Source organism: Dufourea novaeangliae, unplaced genomic scaffold (genome assembly GCF_001272555.1).
Source record: "Dufourea novaeangliae isolate 0120121106 unplaced genomic scaffold, ASM127255v1 scaffold228, whole genome shotgun sequence".
In the NCBI taxonomy this organism is placed as follows: domain Eukaryota; kingdom Metazoa; phylum Arthropoda; class Insecta; order Hymenoptera; family Halictidae; genus Dufourea; species Dufourea novaeangliae.
In genome coordinates this window covers 3,992,523-4,007,045 of record NW_015374150.1, presented here as the reverse complement: position 1 = coordinate 4,007,045, position 14,523 = coordinate 3,992,523, and the positions used below count along the sequence as shown (strand labels likewise).

Here is a 14,523-nt window from a genome sequence, read left to right as displayed (position 1 = left end):
GCACGAAAGCATCTCTAGCGTTTGACACGTTAGTGCGCTTCTGTTTCTAGTTAGCAATAAATACAAAAAAAAAAAAAAAATAACAAGACGAGGAAAAATACGATTAAACGAAATTTAGAAAGGAATGCTCCGCGATGGAATGCGTACGGCCAGATCACGATCCCTAGGCATTGTTTCTTTAAATATTCTCGTGCGCGTTGCACAACGCGTTCCCGCTACTAATTCGGCAATCTTATTTTCATTTTTCAGGGCAATGCTTAAACGTCCGAGACCGGGACCGTTTGCGATGCAAGTCCGATCGAATTTGCCGCAGTTAACCGACCAAAGAAAAACGAACGAAATCGATCCGATATTAATTAGTGATACTATAACACGGGCCATGATATGTGCTCGTTCCACACGACCGTTTTAATAATAACAATGATATTCATATCCGAAAGCAATGACCAATCATGATGTAATATTATACATGAGTGTTTTTTCCTTTGCCTAAACGTGTTCTTCGTATAACCCTCTCACCGTTCCCGTTCATCGTCGTCTCATATCTGTATCCGAATTCGAACGATTTGAATCCGAGTGTTCGATCGATCGGGAACTTAAATCGAAATGATACGTTTTCGTAATATCTTGGTGATTCTTATTATGAATTAAAGTAGTTCTTCTTTGACGTGCAAACATTGGAAACCGATTTGATACTTAGTTTTTAAGATGACGGACGGAATTAGGGTGGAAAGTATTTTTCGAATATCTTTCTTTTATCATTATTTTTCAGTCGTGGATGAGAAAGTAGTCGCTGAGAGTCAAATTGGGAATATATTAGGAGTGTAAATAAGTAGTCTAGTTAAAAAATAATTTTTTATTAATTACTAATGAAAGTCATCAATATCTTACGAGGAACTAATATTTTTAATTTAAGTTCGAGCGCTTTTTGGGACAAATCGTGAACGTTTCTTTGTCGAATTTTATTTCTGACATTTCCAAGAGACAATCAAATTTAACGATTCTTACATCGAAGGATGTATTTGAGAATAGGTAAGTTTTCAAGTTCGTTTGAATCGAAACGATATATTGGTTTAAATGTGTCGAATGATTTTGGAACTGCGACGATGCAGTACACAGGGTATTAAAGGCGAAAAACCACTACCATGAATTTCAGTATTTATTTTAACATTCTGTATACAATTTCCAGTCGTGGAAGATGCATAGAATTATTTTTTTATATCGATGTAAGTGCAAGGCGCCCCCAGTAAGGTGCAGCCTTTCGATATTTTTGGTAATCGATGCAGTCGATCCATTTGTTAAATCTTCTTTTTAATGCGAAGACGTGGGTGAAACTGTCAGTTTTCCGGGTATTTATTTGTTACTGAAATATTTGACGTATAAAAGTTGAACAGGATCGAAGCATTCGGGAGAGAAAGGTGAGGATGAACACTTAAGTCATTCCAATCGTGGAACGCTTGTTTCTTTATTGAGAAGACTTATGTGATGGGATTTTCGACTTCCATCATGGTATAGATGTGGATCATAAACGAAAGATCGGGGTATTGTTCAATACATTTTTTATATAGACGATACGTACTCTTACACCTGTTGTCTGTTTTGCTAGAACGCAGTTTAACCCTTTGTCTGCTAGATTACATTCGAATATTTAAATTTTCAAATGTCCAAATTTGCAATTTTTTCAAATTCTCAGAATTTCAGAATTTTAGAATTTTAGAAGTTTAGAATCGCAGTACTGGAAAATTTCAGAATCTAAAGATTTCAGGATTCTTCAATTTCAGGACTAGAGTTCAGGATTATACTTAAAAATGTAATATTTCACGGTTTTAGAATATCAGAATTATAGAACTTCAGTATTTCAAGATTTCAAAGTTTCACGGTTTCAGAATTTTGTTATCAATTCAAAATTTCCTGATTTCAGAATTTTGTTACCAATTCAGAATTTCAGAAGTTTTTACTCGTTCGATTTCTGGCATCAAGGGGTTAAAGAACATTATTTCCGTTGAAGTACACCCGTTTACTCTGTACATAGAGAACGTATTGCTTTCAACGTGTTGTACCCGTGTTTGAGATTGGTGTCCAAAGTATTTGTTTCTAAATTAGCTGCTCGAGCACACACCGAAATTTCCGTTGACAAAATCGATGACGTAGTCGTAATTGGCTAATCCTAGAGGAGGATGTTGCACCAACCGCAACGTGTACAGTATTTTCCATCTCAGCACTTCGCCAGTATATGCTAGTGGATTAAGTAAACTATCGTGTTTCCAGCGTATACTATTATCAGCACCTTTATCAATGTCAACGCTAAATATGTGGCTATTTTTACACCTTCTGGTTAAACAAGAAAATCTTCGAGTGCCCTTAATTTGAAAAAAAAAAGAATGCTTTCTTAACGAAATAATGGATGATTTTAAGTGCCATAAAAATCGATCGATCTTCTCGATTTAGTCCATCGATTTGATTTGAGGAAAAAACGGTGGAAGAAAATGTATGGGTGAAAACGATGTATTGAGAATAGTATTGTAAATAGTAGTTGTTTATCTCTGTTTTATAAATGTTTCGAATCGTTGCTTCATTCTACATTCACTCTGTGTAACATCTGAAACTGTCTGTACTCTATTTTCCAATTCTATTATTTGTTGAATTCTGATTCTTCTCCTTCTAATAGAGCTACTGCTAATCACTATTTCTTGCATAAAATAAATTTATCAATAATAGTAAATTATTCGTAATAATTTATATGAATAACTTTTGCCCGAAACGTCGTGTCGTGTTAATTGTAACATATGTCTGACTATAAACGAACCAATTTCCCTTGCTCTAATAATTTTATCCCGAATAGACTGAAGACTGCTGTAAAAGTAGAAATGTTTTTAGTATATATGTTTTGTGCTAGTCAGTTGTCTCTTTAAAACATTTAAAAAGTATTATATGACAAGTCTAAAGGCTAGTAAAAGAAGTAGCTCTTGTCCTACCATTACGAAGTTTGTCTGATCATAGAAGATCTGTTTCCCCTGTCTTGTTCTTTTCCTCGATTGACTTTAGTGTTACCTCATTCTTTTCATAACATCTTCCATGCTCATTGTCTTAACGATGTTTCGAGTAAAAGTTATTCAGTGTGATGGAATGTAAAGAAAATTTGGTTCACTGACGATATAATTGTTAAAATTTACGAATTTAATTTGCAGGAGTGAGTTAAAACCATTCCTTTCCCTTTGATGTACAAATGACACAAAATTCATTTCCGAATTCTCTATCAAAGAACTAAAAGGGAGACTCCAATAGGACTACCACTTTGTTAATAAAATACCTATTGTTATTAACAATCATAACAGAAACAGTTTATAATCTTCATTATACAGTACTCCATATTCGAAACTCCGTAATTATATAGCGATGACAAGTGATAATATCCTTTTATACGATGTATATAAATACACAGGTACAAGAAGAATCGAAAAGATGTTAACAGAATTTTAAACAAAGTCAAAGAGACCGATGAAAACAAACAATTATAATTTTCTTTCCACAAGGGTTAACTGACAATTGCATTTATTATTACCAGAACTACTTCTGTATCTTTATCATTAGCAGTACCTCTATCGACAAATCTGTCGTTTCACCTAAAAGTTACGCTTCGAGCAAAACGATACTTTCTTAAAAACGTAGCACTATTTCAAAACTGCTTTCCTTTCCCCGCGTAAATCGCTCCACCCCGTTTCTCCACCGCGACGGTGTGCTTGACGATGAGATTAATTGCCTGATTTCTCTCGATTCTTTTTGTATGTCCCGATGGCCGATCACACGGTAGAGGGTGCCACCGATTTGTCCCGTGAGACGCAGCAAAAGCTTCCCGAACGAAAGCGAAACGACCGATCACGCGGCGGAGCTCGAGGACTTCCTCTCCTCCAGATCAGGTACACTTCAAATCGATCCTCCTCCTAACATTCAAATTTCTATACACTCGTTGCACCAATGAAACCTTACAAAAATTTTTAAAATCCTAAATTAATAGATATACTCGCTTGTAGATGACTCCAGATGCGATACCTTTCTCACAAATGTCCAATCCATTACAGATTGGTACATATACTTCCTTAAACCAATCTTGAAAGATCCCCATGTCTGACACAACTGGATCTGTCAGGTAGCCTTATCGATGAGTTCGCTAAGTAGGTTCAAGACGAAATGTTCCTATCCTTTCCATTCCTCTCATTTCTTCATTATAGCAACAAAATTTACCTGCTTGTCGAAATGACTTTGGAGGACCTGCAATGATCGTATAATAATCGTCCCAGGTGTGACAGAACTGTCAATGGACAAACCGGAAACAGACGAGGAAGAGGAGGATAATTGGAAAGACGCGTCCCCTCTGACCCCAACGTGCAGTCCCACCAAGCGTTCTCCAAGATTGCCCCAGGATCAGAAACCTCTGGAAAAGGTGGAGGTAGACGTGTGCCAATTCTATCCTGCCAGCAGCAGTTCGTTGGAGGACGTCATCATCGCCGACATAAGTCCCACCTCCCTGGACATGAAGATAGCTGCCAGGTACACCCACGACGTCACGACGGGGGAGGAAAAAGTGGCGCCAAAGGTGAAATTAAAGGCGGACACGTCGGGGGATGAGAGACCGACCGATAAAGTGCCTGAACCGGAAGCATCATCTGTCCAGAAGCGACCTGATCAGGAGAGGAGAAGAGAACTGAGGCGTATGGACTCGGTGGAGAGGATGTCCACATCCAGGGAGACTTTGGTCAAACAAGAGGAGACTGAGAAAAGTGCCAATAAGAAGATATTCAAGAAACATCACTCTGATCTTGAGCATAGAAGTGTAAGAAAGACGATCGACGAGATTGTTGAAGCTTCCACCAGAAGCCTCGACACACTCGAACTCGAAGAATCGAAGAGAATGGACCTAGAGTACATCCCGATGTCGAAGGAGCACAGGAAAAGTCTCAAAGAGCAAGAGTGTATCGAACGAGTCAACGAGTTCCTGTCGAAGCACAGTGGTCTGAGCTACTCCGAGTACGCTATCCAGGATCCAATCATCGTCCAGTCCCCTCAGGATACAAAGGAGCAACGAGTACGTCCATCCAGCTTACACGAGTTAGAGAAAGCTCGTCCAGCCGAAGCTGTCCAGGCGAGTAGCATCCAAAGATCAGAGGATGCAATGAAATACACTCCTGAAGAATCAACGAAGACACCATCCACGATAGTGTCAGAGAAACTAACGATCAGTGATCGACTTCCAGTGGCCATCGAAGTCTCCAAATCCGTTTTGACCCCAGAGACAGAGGTGTCAGTGACTAAACGGCGGAGTTCAATGAGGAAGAGGACGTTCTCCAGGGAGTCGTCCAGAGAGTCCCTGTTGGACGACACCAAGAAGGAGGTCAGGATCCAGGAGAACGTCGAGGAGATCTACTTCGAGGAGCCCAGCGAACAGATCACTGATATGTTACCAGAGGTCCAGTTGGTCAAGGCCAGGATCATCACCGCTGAAGAGGCAGCTGCCAGCCGAATCGAGGAGCCTCCAGCTAGGATAGAGGTGCACTCTCCACCGGAAGTGATAGTGGTCTTGGACTCGATCCGTGTGAGAAGTGGACGGGTACCTTCGCCGGAAAGGGTGGACACCTCGCAGTTACAGCTGGTCAGCCTGGCGAAGTCCACGTCGGAGAACACTTTGGTCGAGGAAATGGACGATGAGAACAGGGTATCCGAGAGGAACATCAAGGCTGAGATTCTGTTGGATTTGTCCAAGGTTCCTGATATTGCGGAGGTGGCGGGGAAGACGACAGATGGGGAGAAGAGGAAGGAGAGGAAACTGAGCAGAACTGGTAGCGAGGGATCGAAGAAAGGTAGTTTGTTGAGGGCCAGGCAGAAGGATCGAGAGGGATTTAGAATCGGAAGTCTCGCACTTCCGGATCAACCGGAACTCACGATTCTGGTGGAGGGCAATGCGACGGAGAGGAAGAAGACGATGGACGAGGAGAGGGAGAGGAGAGTTCCTGAGGAGGGCGAACAGAGGATCGTTAAGAGGTGCGTAGTGCAATGAAGTGCTTTTGGTGAATTTGCATAAATTGCCGCAATCTAATAATTTTCGAAAATCATGTATTGTCGGCACATAATTAACAAACATAGTAGATTATTTACTGATACGTTTAATATATTGAAGCTATTAATGCTATATCGATGATTTATTATCATAGCGCTGTCTCTGGCATCTAAAAAGTTATAAGCCCTGTTACTTTTAACCTCAGTCTGCCCTACTATTATTATTATCTATTTATTATTTTTATTCACATCACTTATCGACCTATTTTATTTCCGTTTGAACGACCAGTCTCGTGGCTAAATACCCGCAGTTGAAGGGTTAAATACATTAAGAGTTGCCCCGATTCGAGCGAAGCGCACAGAAGTCGCCGCGCTTAGATCGAAATTCCCGTTTTGCTCGCACGGTAATCTAAATTACCCCGCGTCGGGGCTTCGAATGCCGATTAATGAACAACGTTGTTTCCCGTCTGGCCTGGCCCCGGCTGGATTACAACCGAGCGTGTGGCCCGTTGGAAACACCGAGAAACGTCGAACAATTGGTCGGCGCGATCTGGGTCGCCTGGAATAACACACGGAATGTTTCGCGACCGGAAAATCGTGTGGTCGTACACTTTCGTTTTTTTTTTTCGCCGGGGCCGATCATTGAAACCGAAATAGGCACGAGTAATCAATTATTTCTCTTTCCGGTGGTTCGAACGTCTCGGAGGCCACTGTTTCAATCGTCGTCGAACGATCAATCGTTTCCAACATTTCCGCCCACGAAAACGTGAGCACCAACGATCTTACCGGAAGTTAGGTAAATTTTTTTTTTCGAACTTTCATTCTATTGAAACTTCGTTTGAATAGTGGTCGAGTCTGATTTCACGGCAGAGTTTGGAACAATTTTATTCGAGTAAAACTTGTCTCGAACTTCTATTCGAATAAAATTTCATTGGAATAATGCCAGATTTTGATTTAAGCACATCAATTCAGCATTTATTGCAGCATAATTTAAAACAAGACCAACAGCCTCTTAAACGCATATATTTTCGACGATTTATGACTTAAAAAACGAAATAAAGCCTGTCTGGCTACGTACGGTCTTTTTCACTGTGGTAGTCAATATGTTGAACATTTAATGAAATTAAATAATTGTTTGTTAAGTGTCTCATTCGAGAAGAAGTATTATTTTATTATGAAAATTGTAATTTCTACGTTTAATTAATTACAAATGCCGATGTACCTTTTTTTTTAATCTTTTATTTGGTCTACGAAATTCTTTATCGCGATAATGAATTTGCCCATCTCAGTTTCACGGCTCGCCTTATTGCTGTGAGACGTGCATTTTTATTCTTAACGTTGCCTGTCGGGCAGGCAGTATAATCGTGGAACAACAAACGGAACGAACACGCGGTCTGTACTGGGATATTTCGGACGATCGAGGGAAATGCAAAAATTTTCACGTGGCACCAAATGGATAGGGATAGTGTTCGCATGGTCTGGGTTAGGTTCTTTGTGGTACATTGAACAGATTGAGAAGACATATACATATAATGGTAAAACACTTATAGATAGAGTAAGGTGATGGAAGTCTTTGTAACATAATTCGAGAATTTATTTCGAAATGCGAGTTTCGAAGATCGATTATGCAAATCTTAGAAATCTCTAGGGAAACTGTCATCCAACTCGGGAATTCTCGAAACTACATACGTATAAAATCACATAAACCGCGATACTTACGTATCGTTTTATAACTGTAACAACTTCGAAATCTGTCTTCCGGCTACTGTCGACCTATCGTTTCGTCGTTCTATGGCTTCTGCAGGCTTACCACACGTATGATCACTTTTTATTTACAATTCTAACATTATACATAAAAGATACTGCATAAAATTCATTAATAAATACCATTCAGCCTACTGAATTTTTGTTACTGAAATGTACAATACAATATCACTGACGTTTTATTTGTTTCTTTAAATATCTTTTATATAGATGGAAGTAAGGTAGATGCACTAATAAATGAACACTTAAAAGATTTTGTAATTATTAAAGTCGAATTTTAAATAATAATAATAATAGTAATAAATATTTTGCATATGAAAATTAGATTTCTTGATATCTATACCTATAGATGTCAATTTGAAAAATTGGAAAAATGTCGTTAATTAAATTAACAAGAACAAATAAGGATGTCACCAGTGAATGAACAAAGGGTTCAGATATATATTATATAATTTTACATATACAAATATTATATATAATGTTCATTCACTGGTAAGTGGTCATTTACTGGTGCACCCACTCTACTATTTACTGATTCTCATCGAAAAGGACGTTCCCCCCATTCCAACAATCGCGAAGCATATCCGAAATCGTCGATATTCCGCGGACTGAAAGCATCGATCACCGCCCGCTATCATCCTCTTCTTCCCTCTCCTGGCTTTTATCATGCACAGTCCAAGCTTCAAAAATACACGAAGCCGTACAGCAGAGGCTCGCAAGATGCCCGCTGAAACGATTCGCATTCCTCGGTGGCTGACCTTTCGTAACTCGATATTCGAACGATAAAGTTAGCCCGTCGGAGTCGATCGAATATCCTATCGTTCGAAGTTCCATTACAACACAGAAATAACGTTTTTTTCATTCCTACCACCATACACAGATATGCACGAATCAATAAAAAAAAAACACGATTTTATTCAAGTGGTTCGACGCCATATTAGTTACAACGTATCCAAGCCATGTTAATCCTGGTGTGCCAAAAATTCTTTTTCAATTTTTATTTCTTGATTTCACCCTGAACAAGCGATATCAGGCAGTAATGTAAAATTGCTCGATGATTTTATCAATGTCCCCTATGAGTTTAAAAAAAAATTGGAATTTTCAGGGCAACGAAGTTTCCTTATTAATAGATTGTAGATTTTACGTATATACATCAAGATTTTTAGGGCACGGGACAACCAACCCTTCTAGGACTCTTTTAATTGAAAAACGGGGGGTGGGGGGACGAATTTTGTAATAAAACTTACATTAAAAATACACAAACCTTCGACGAACCCTTTATTTGTTTCACCCTGTATACACAGAAACGAAATGGGAAGAGAGAGAGAGAGAGAGAGAGGATCCATCCTGGTCCGTGTTTAGGTCAGGTGAAGAGACGGTCGGCGAATTGGGTTAAAGGGACAGAAAAGTAGTGGGAGCGTGGCCGGAAGGGAAGCCGAACACGAATATAAATATAGAAAAGTGCACAGCCGGGAGACGAATAGAGCGACGATAAAAGATAAGGAGGCGGGCGGTCGAGCCGTGGAAAGGGTGGTGGTGGTAGGAGTCGGAGTGGGACAGCAAATCCGATGCGGGACGGTCTAGAGAAGGACAGACGCAACGGTAACCGCGTAAACCGGTGTCGTTGGACGGAGAGAAGTGTATACCGTGTGTCTAAAACAAGACAAGGACGGAACTAGTGGCAAGAAAGGAATAGAGACGGAAAGCTTTGCCGCAACGAAGCTCGGCGCGGTACTTACTCCCACACGGACCGTTCCAAAGCCTTCCTAACCACTCGTACTCGCGTGGATTTGCTTTACTAACACGTGTGTATACATGAAGATAGTGGTTGTTGTGCGTGTATACCGGTGTTCGTGTTTGTATATGTGTGCAATAGGAGGAGAACGTTGCTGGAGGTGGTTGGTCGCGATTAGTCGTGATTCGGAGCCGGTATCGCGGTGTTCTTCGTTCCCAATAGGGAGGAAGAAAAAGAAGATATATGGGAGGATACATGTGGTTATGTAGCTAGTGTTCATTGTGTTTTTCAGGTGCGCTACTGGGGATGGTTGGGGCGCGAGTGTACGTGAGCGGGTGCACGTGAACGCGGCCAGCGCCACGCTTTTCGTGTACACGCGGAACGGAGTGTGTTGTGTTTATTAGATCAGAGTAAGCCAGTTTGCAGTGACGCACGACCGCCCAGAGACACGCCAGTGAACACCTTGGCTTCGTAGCGGAACGCGAGAGGTGTATATCTTGTGTGTGTGTGTGTGTGTGTGTGTGTGTGTGTTTTTTTTGTTTCGCTCGGGAGTCGGTGTTATCGAAGTGTGATACCTGGTACGTGGTTTTTTTAAGATTTGTTTTTGGGACATGGTGGTGAATTCGCGAGGAAAAGTATTATATCGTTTTTGAGAGATCGAAAATCTTAGTAATCTGATTTTTGATTTAAAGTTTTTTGTTTTCTTTGTGATGTGTGTTTTCGTTTCATTGTTTTGGATACGCTGGCGATTCACGGATGATAAATAGATTTTGTTTTAGAAAACTAGTCCCTTTTTCTATCGCGAGTTATTGTTCCATCTTTTCCATTTTTTCCTGGTGTGCCTCTTGTTTTCATTGTTTGGAGATGGTAGTGATTCGTGTGGAAGAAGTGGATATAAGATTTTAGTGTTACCTATTCGTTTTTATTATCGTGAATTATTACTCCCTTTTTTTGATATTCCTCCTGATACGTATCTTGTTTATTCGATTGAGGGGTTGGGGTAATTCGCGTGGGGAGAGGTGGATCTGATTTTCCAGAGTCACCCTCATTTTCTATTGGAAGTTCTTATCCCGTTGTGTCGTCTGTGCTCTGGTTTTCTTTATTTTTAGGGCAGTTGACAGTAAATGGATACTTGAACATGTGAAGGTTACCGTTATCTCTGCTATAAAATTCCAATACATAGAATTTCGTCGGTTGTTTTTACAGTGCAACGAAAATTACGGCGTTGATCCGTTTGCTTAAGTCAATCGAACTGTTTCAACAACCAGTGTAAGTTTTTTTTTTAATTGTGAAAGGTATCGTGAAATGATCAGATTTACTAAATTCGTAGTCCTCTTTTTCCTTTCCTCGGTGTTTATATTTTTTATTTACATTTGGCGTTCCAGATGTACCCAGTCTTCTGCAGTGAGTTAGTTTGTGTCGACCTTACATTTTGTCTCCTTATTCCATTGCTTTTCCTCTGTTTTTCTGTTTCGTTTTTCTCTTCTGCGTTACGACCAAATGTGCATAAAAAAGTTAGATCTGACATGAAATTTAAAATTCGTTCCGTGTCTTATGTTTCACCCAATTTTGTCTTTTCCCTTATTCAACAATGTGACATAAATTTGCATAGAAAATTTAGATTTTATATTCGTATGGCAGCATGTCTTATTAATCAAATATTCTCTCTACTTTTCCCTGATTTTCCTCGTTGATTATATTTCCATTTTTGTTTCTTTTTTTTTATTTTTAAGTACGGGGGGAAATTTGCATCGAAAAGTTGAATTTTATGTCACGCTGGAAAATGCAATCGATCGGAGTGTCGATTGGATAACGAAAAGCCGCAGGAGAACCTTCGTAAACGCGTTCTTTTTCCGGTTCTCGGATGTGCTTTGTGGTCGGCTTTGTCGCTCGGTTTTGGTTGATTATCATGGACAGTACATATATCTCTGCTTTGTTGGCTGCACTTCCATAATATTTTGATGGTGACACGGTTTCGTAGAATTTCTGAAAAGACAAATGGTTCCTTTGTATGACGTGAATTGGGGGCTATTTAATGCTCATTTGTGCATCGATTATCGATATGTCTGAAATAGTGAACAGGAAATTATTATTACAAGAAGGTAATAATTCAGATTTAATCACATTCTAATTATTTCATTCCTATTTGAATTCAATATTCATTTTTATGGATATCACAATTAAGGTATTTTGCAATAAATTAGGTTATTATATTTGGAAATATCTAGTCTGCATAAAAGGCAACTAAAAAATAGTTGTCCTGAAAATCAACGATGTTTTAATTTTAATTTACTTTGTATATTAATATTTATTTGATTGTGGTTAACTGATACTACGGGAATGGTACACGATACAAACGACGCAACCAAATACACGTGTGTCGATAGCGTTACGTAGTCTTATTCATTGTGAGCCAGCTGCTCGAAGTCCTAGAAAGACGTTGTGACGGAGAATTAGAGATAAGGCACGGGCTCTTTTGTCGGTGATTTATTATACAATACGACGCACTGACAATGGTCGAGTGTGCATCCATGGGACCGGCTAAAAGCTTGTCGACTTTGTACAGGACGTTCCAAAATTGTGGCTTTGACTCACCGTTAAAGCTCATATAAATTAAGAAAAAACAATTATATGCGACAATGATACAAAAATTAAAAACAACAATATAACATGAATGCTATTTTTATCACACATTTAGCTAAATAAATTCTCCAATTCACGAAATCAATTAACCCGCTCACTGAATCTTTTTGGTATCTTGTACGAAACTTAAAAAAAAAAATCAAAAACCAATAGTCATTTTCGGACTATTTGAAACATTTCGAAAAATGTTCTTTTTGTATAAACAATGTGTTTGCTCACGATAAATAACGAATTAATAGTCGCACTAAAACCCTTTTTCTAATGTTTCGCTGTAATTTAAGGAAGGTTCAAAAAGGAAATATACCAAACATTGTGACTAAAATAGTAGAGTAGACGTCCACTGTAGTTAGCGGGTTAATTTCGTTCCGTATATATCGTGACAGAAGTAAAAAAGAAACCCGACGGAATTATAAGATTCCAATCACTTCCACAACAATTTACGAGCACGTAATTTTGATTGTTTTGTTAGATTTGATCTAGAAGTGCTCTACAAAAACTGGAATTAGCATAGACGTCCAGAATCTAATTGCGACAGTTTCGCCATGATCGAGTCATCAACGACACGTAATTCCGTATTGTCCACCTCCACGTCTCCGAATGGACGCGCGCAAGAGAGCCTAGCGACCATAACGTCGCCGCAATTAATGGGTCACCGCGGAAGACCTTTCCATTCGCCGCTTTAGCGGGATTCCGTCTAAACGTTCCCCGGGACTACCAATAAGAAGCCCTCGGAGCCGCTCATTAAGACCGTGCACCGACTTCCACTCGTTTCATTAAAATCTACCGCCTCTGTCACAATTTCGCCTCGTTGCCAAGCCAGGTTTTTTTTCTCTCTCTGAACACGTTATTTCCTATATTCCACGCAGCCCCGAGAAGCCAGAAGGAGGTGTCAGCCCGAGTCGATCGGAGGATAAGGTCGAGGAACCGTCATCGAGTAGGATCCTCGAGGCCTTCGAGGATAGTGGACAGGACCGGAAGAGGCTCGAGAGCCAGCAGGAGGATCGAAGTGATCCGGAGGATCGAGCTCGTGATTATGACAGGATCCTCTGGCAGCAGAAGCGGCCGCTGCTGGAGGAAATCGTCCCGTCCAAGCTCGAGGAGGACACGTTGATCAGCAAGGAACACTCTCTGGAGTACCAAAGTCAAACCCTCGAGAGCCAGTCGGATCATCTGTTGCACGGATCACTCTCGACCTCGTTGGTGGACATATTGAGACCCGTACCGGATAGTTGGCCAGATAAAGGGATCGAAGAAGTCGTCGAGTGTAGCTTCAAGGAGACCCAGTACTCGCCCAAGGAGAAGCAAGACGCTGAGACCCAGACCGAACAGGAGACCAAGAGCACGCAGTGCAGTCCCGAGCAAAGTGTCTGTCCCTCGGAGATCTCTAAAGACAGTCCTCTGCGCGTGATCAGGTACTATCAGAGCCCGAGAAAAGAGGTTCAGACGCAAACTCAAGGGGAGAGCAAGAGCGTTCAGTGTTCGTTGGACGATCTAGGTAGCCTATCGAGGATTCCTGATATTGGTGACAGCTTCGATAGCCCGTCCAGGTCGGATAGAACTCAGGTGAAGGAGTCTAAGAGTATACAGTGTATTCCAGAGGATATTTCGACCAGCCCCGGTAAGTCTACAAGCGGTGCTGGATCGCCTAGCCAGGAGAGGCTATCGCGTAGTCCCAGGAAAGAGGCTGAGGTACAGACCTATCAGGAGTCGAAAGCAGTCCAGTGCAGCGATGATGAGATTCTAGAGGCTGAATACGTCGGTGGAGGGTTTCAGACGCGGTTACAGGGCAGACCAATCAGCTCCGTGTCGTTGAAGACCGAAAGCACAGCGTCTTCTGTTTGTGGCTCGCCGTACAAGGTCCCGACGGTTGCATTCGTCGAGGAACCCATCGTCATGACGGTCACGCAACGGGACCACGACGGGAACGTCAACTGGTCGAAACACTGGGGACCGGAGAGGCTGGTCCAGATCTACCGGGAGCCGAAGACCAGTCTGGGTCTGAGCATCGTCGGCGGAAAGGTTCGTAACCCAACACGCGCCTACATTGTGTGTAGTTAAAAATAAGAGCATAGAGCATTGGCGTAACTAGGCAGGGGCCAGGGTGGGCCTGGCCCTCATAGAATACAGACTGGCCCTCCTGTACAGAAGTTATGGAAATATATATAAAAAAAGAAATCATTCGTCAGTTGGTAAAATCTTATGTTATAAAAAATAAATACATGGGTCGATATGCAATACGCAATCTAGCTAAGTACAAAAAATACAATAGGTACTATCCTCATTACGTTAAAGTATTAAGTGAAATTGTATTAGAATTAAGCTATTTAATT

The 14,523-nt window shown here is 40.8% G+C and overlaps 1 protein-coding gene across 1 annotated transcript in view; it reads left to right on the top strand.

Moving 5' to 3' along the window:
* The window catches only part of LOC107191796 (multiple PDZ domain protein-like), a 93,923-nt gene that overhangs the window by 63,550 nt on the left and 15,850 nt on the right, over positions 1–14,523 (top strand). The window contains 4 exon segments of the mRNA XM_015580909.1: positions 3,812–3,917; positions 4,299–6,043; positions 9,359–9,453; positions 13,156–14,212. Of these exon segments, the coding sequence (XP_015436395.1) occupies positions 3,812–3,917; positions 4,299–6,043; positions 9,359–9,453; positions 13,156–14,212 (3,003 nt within the window).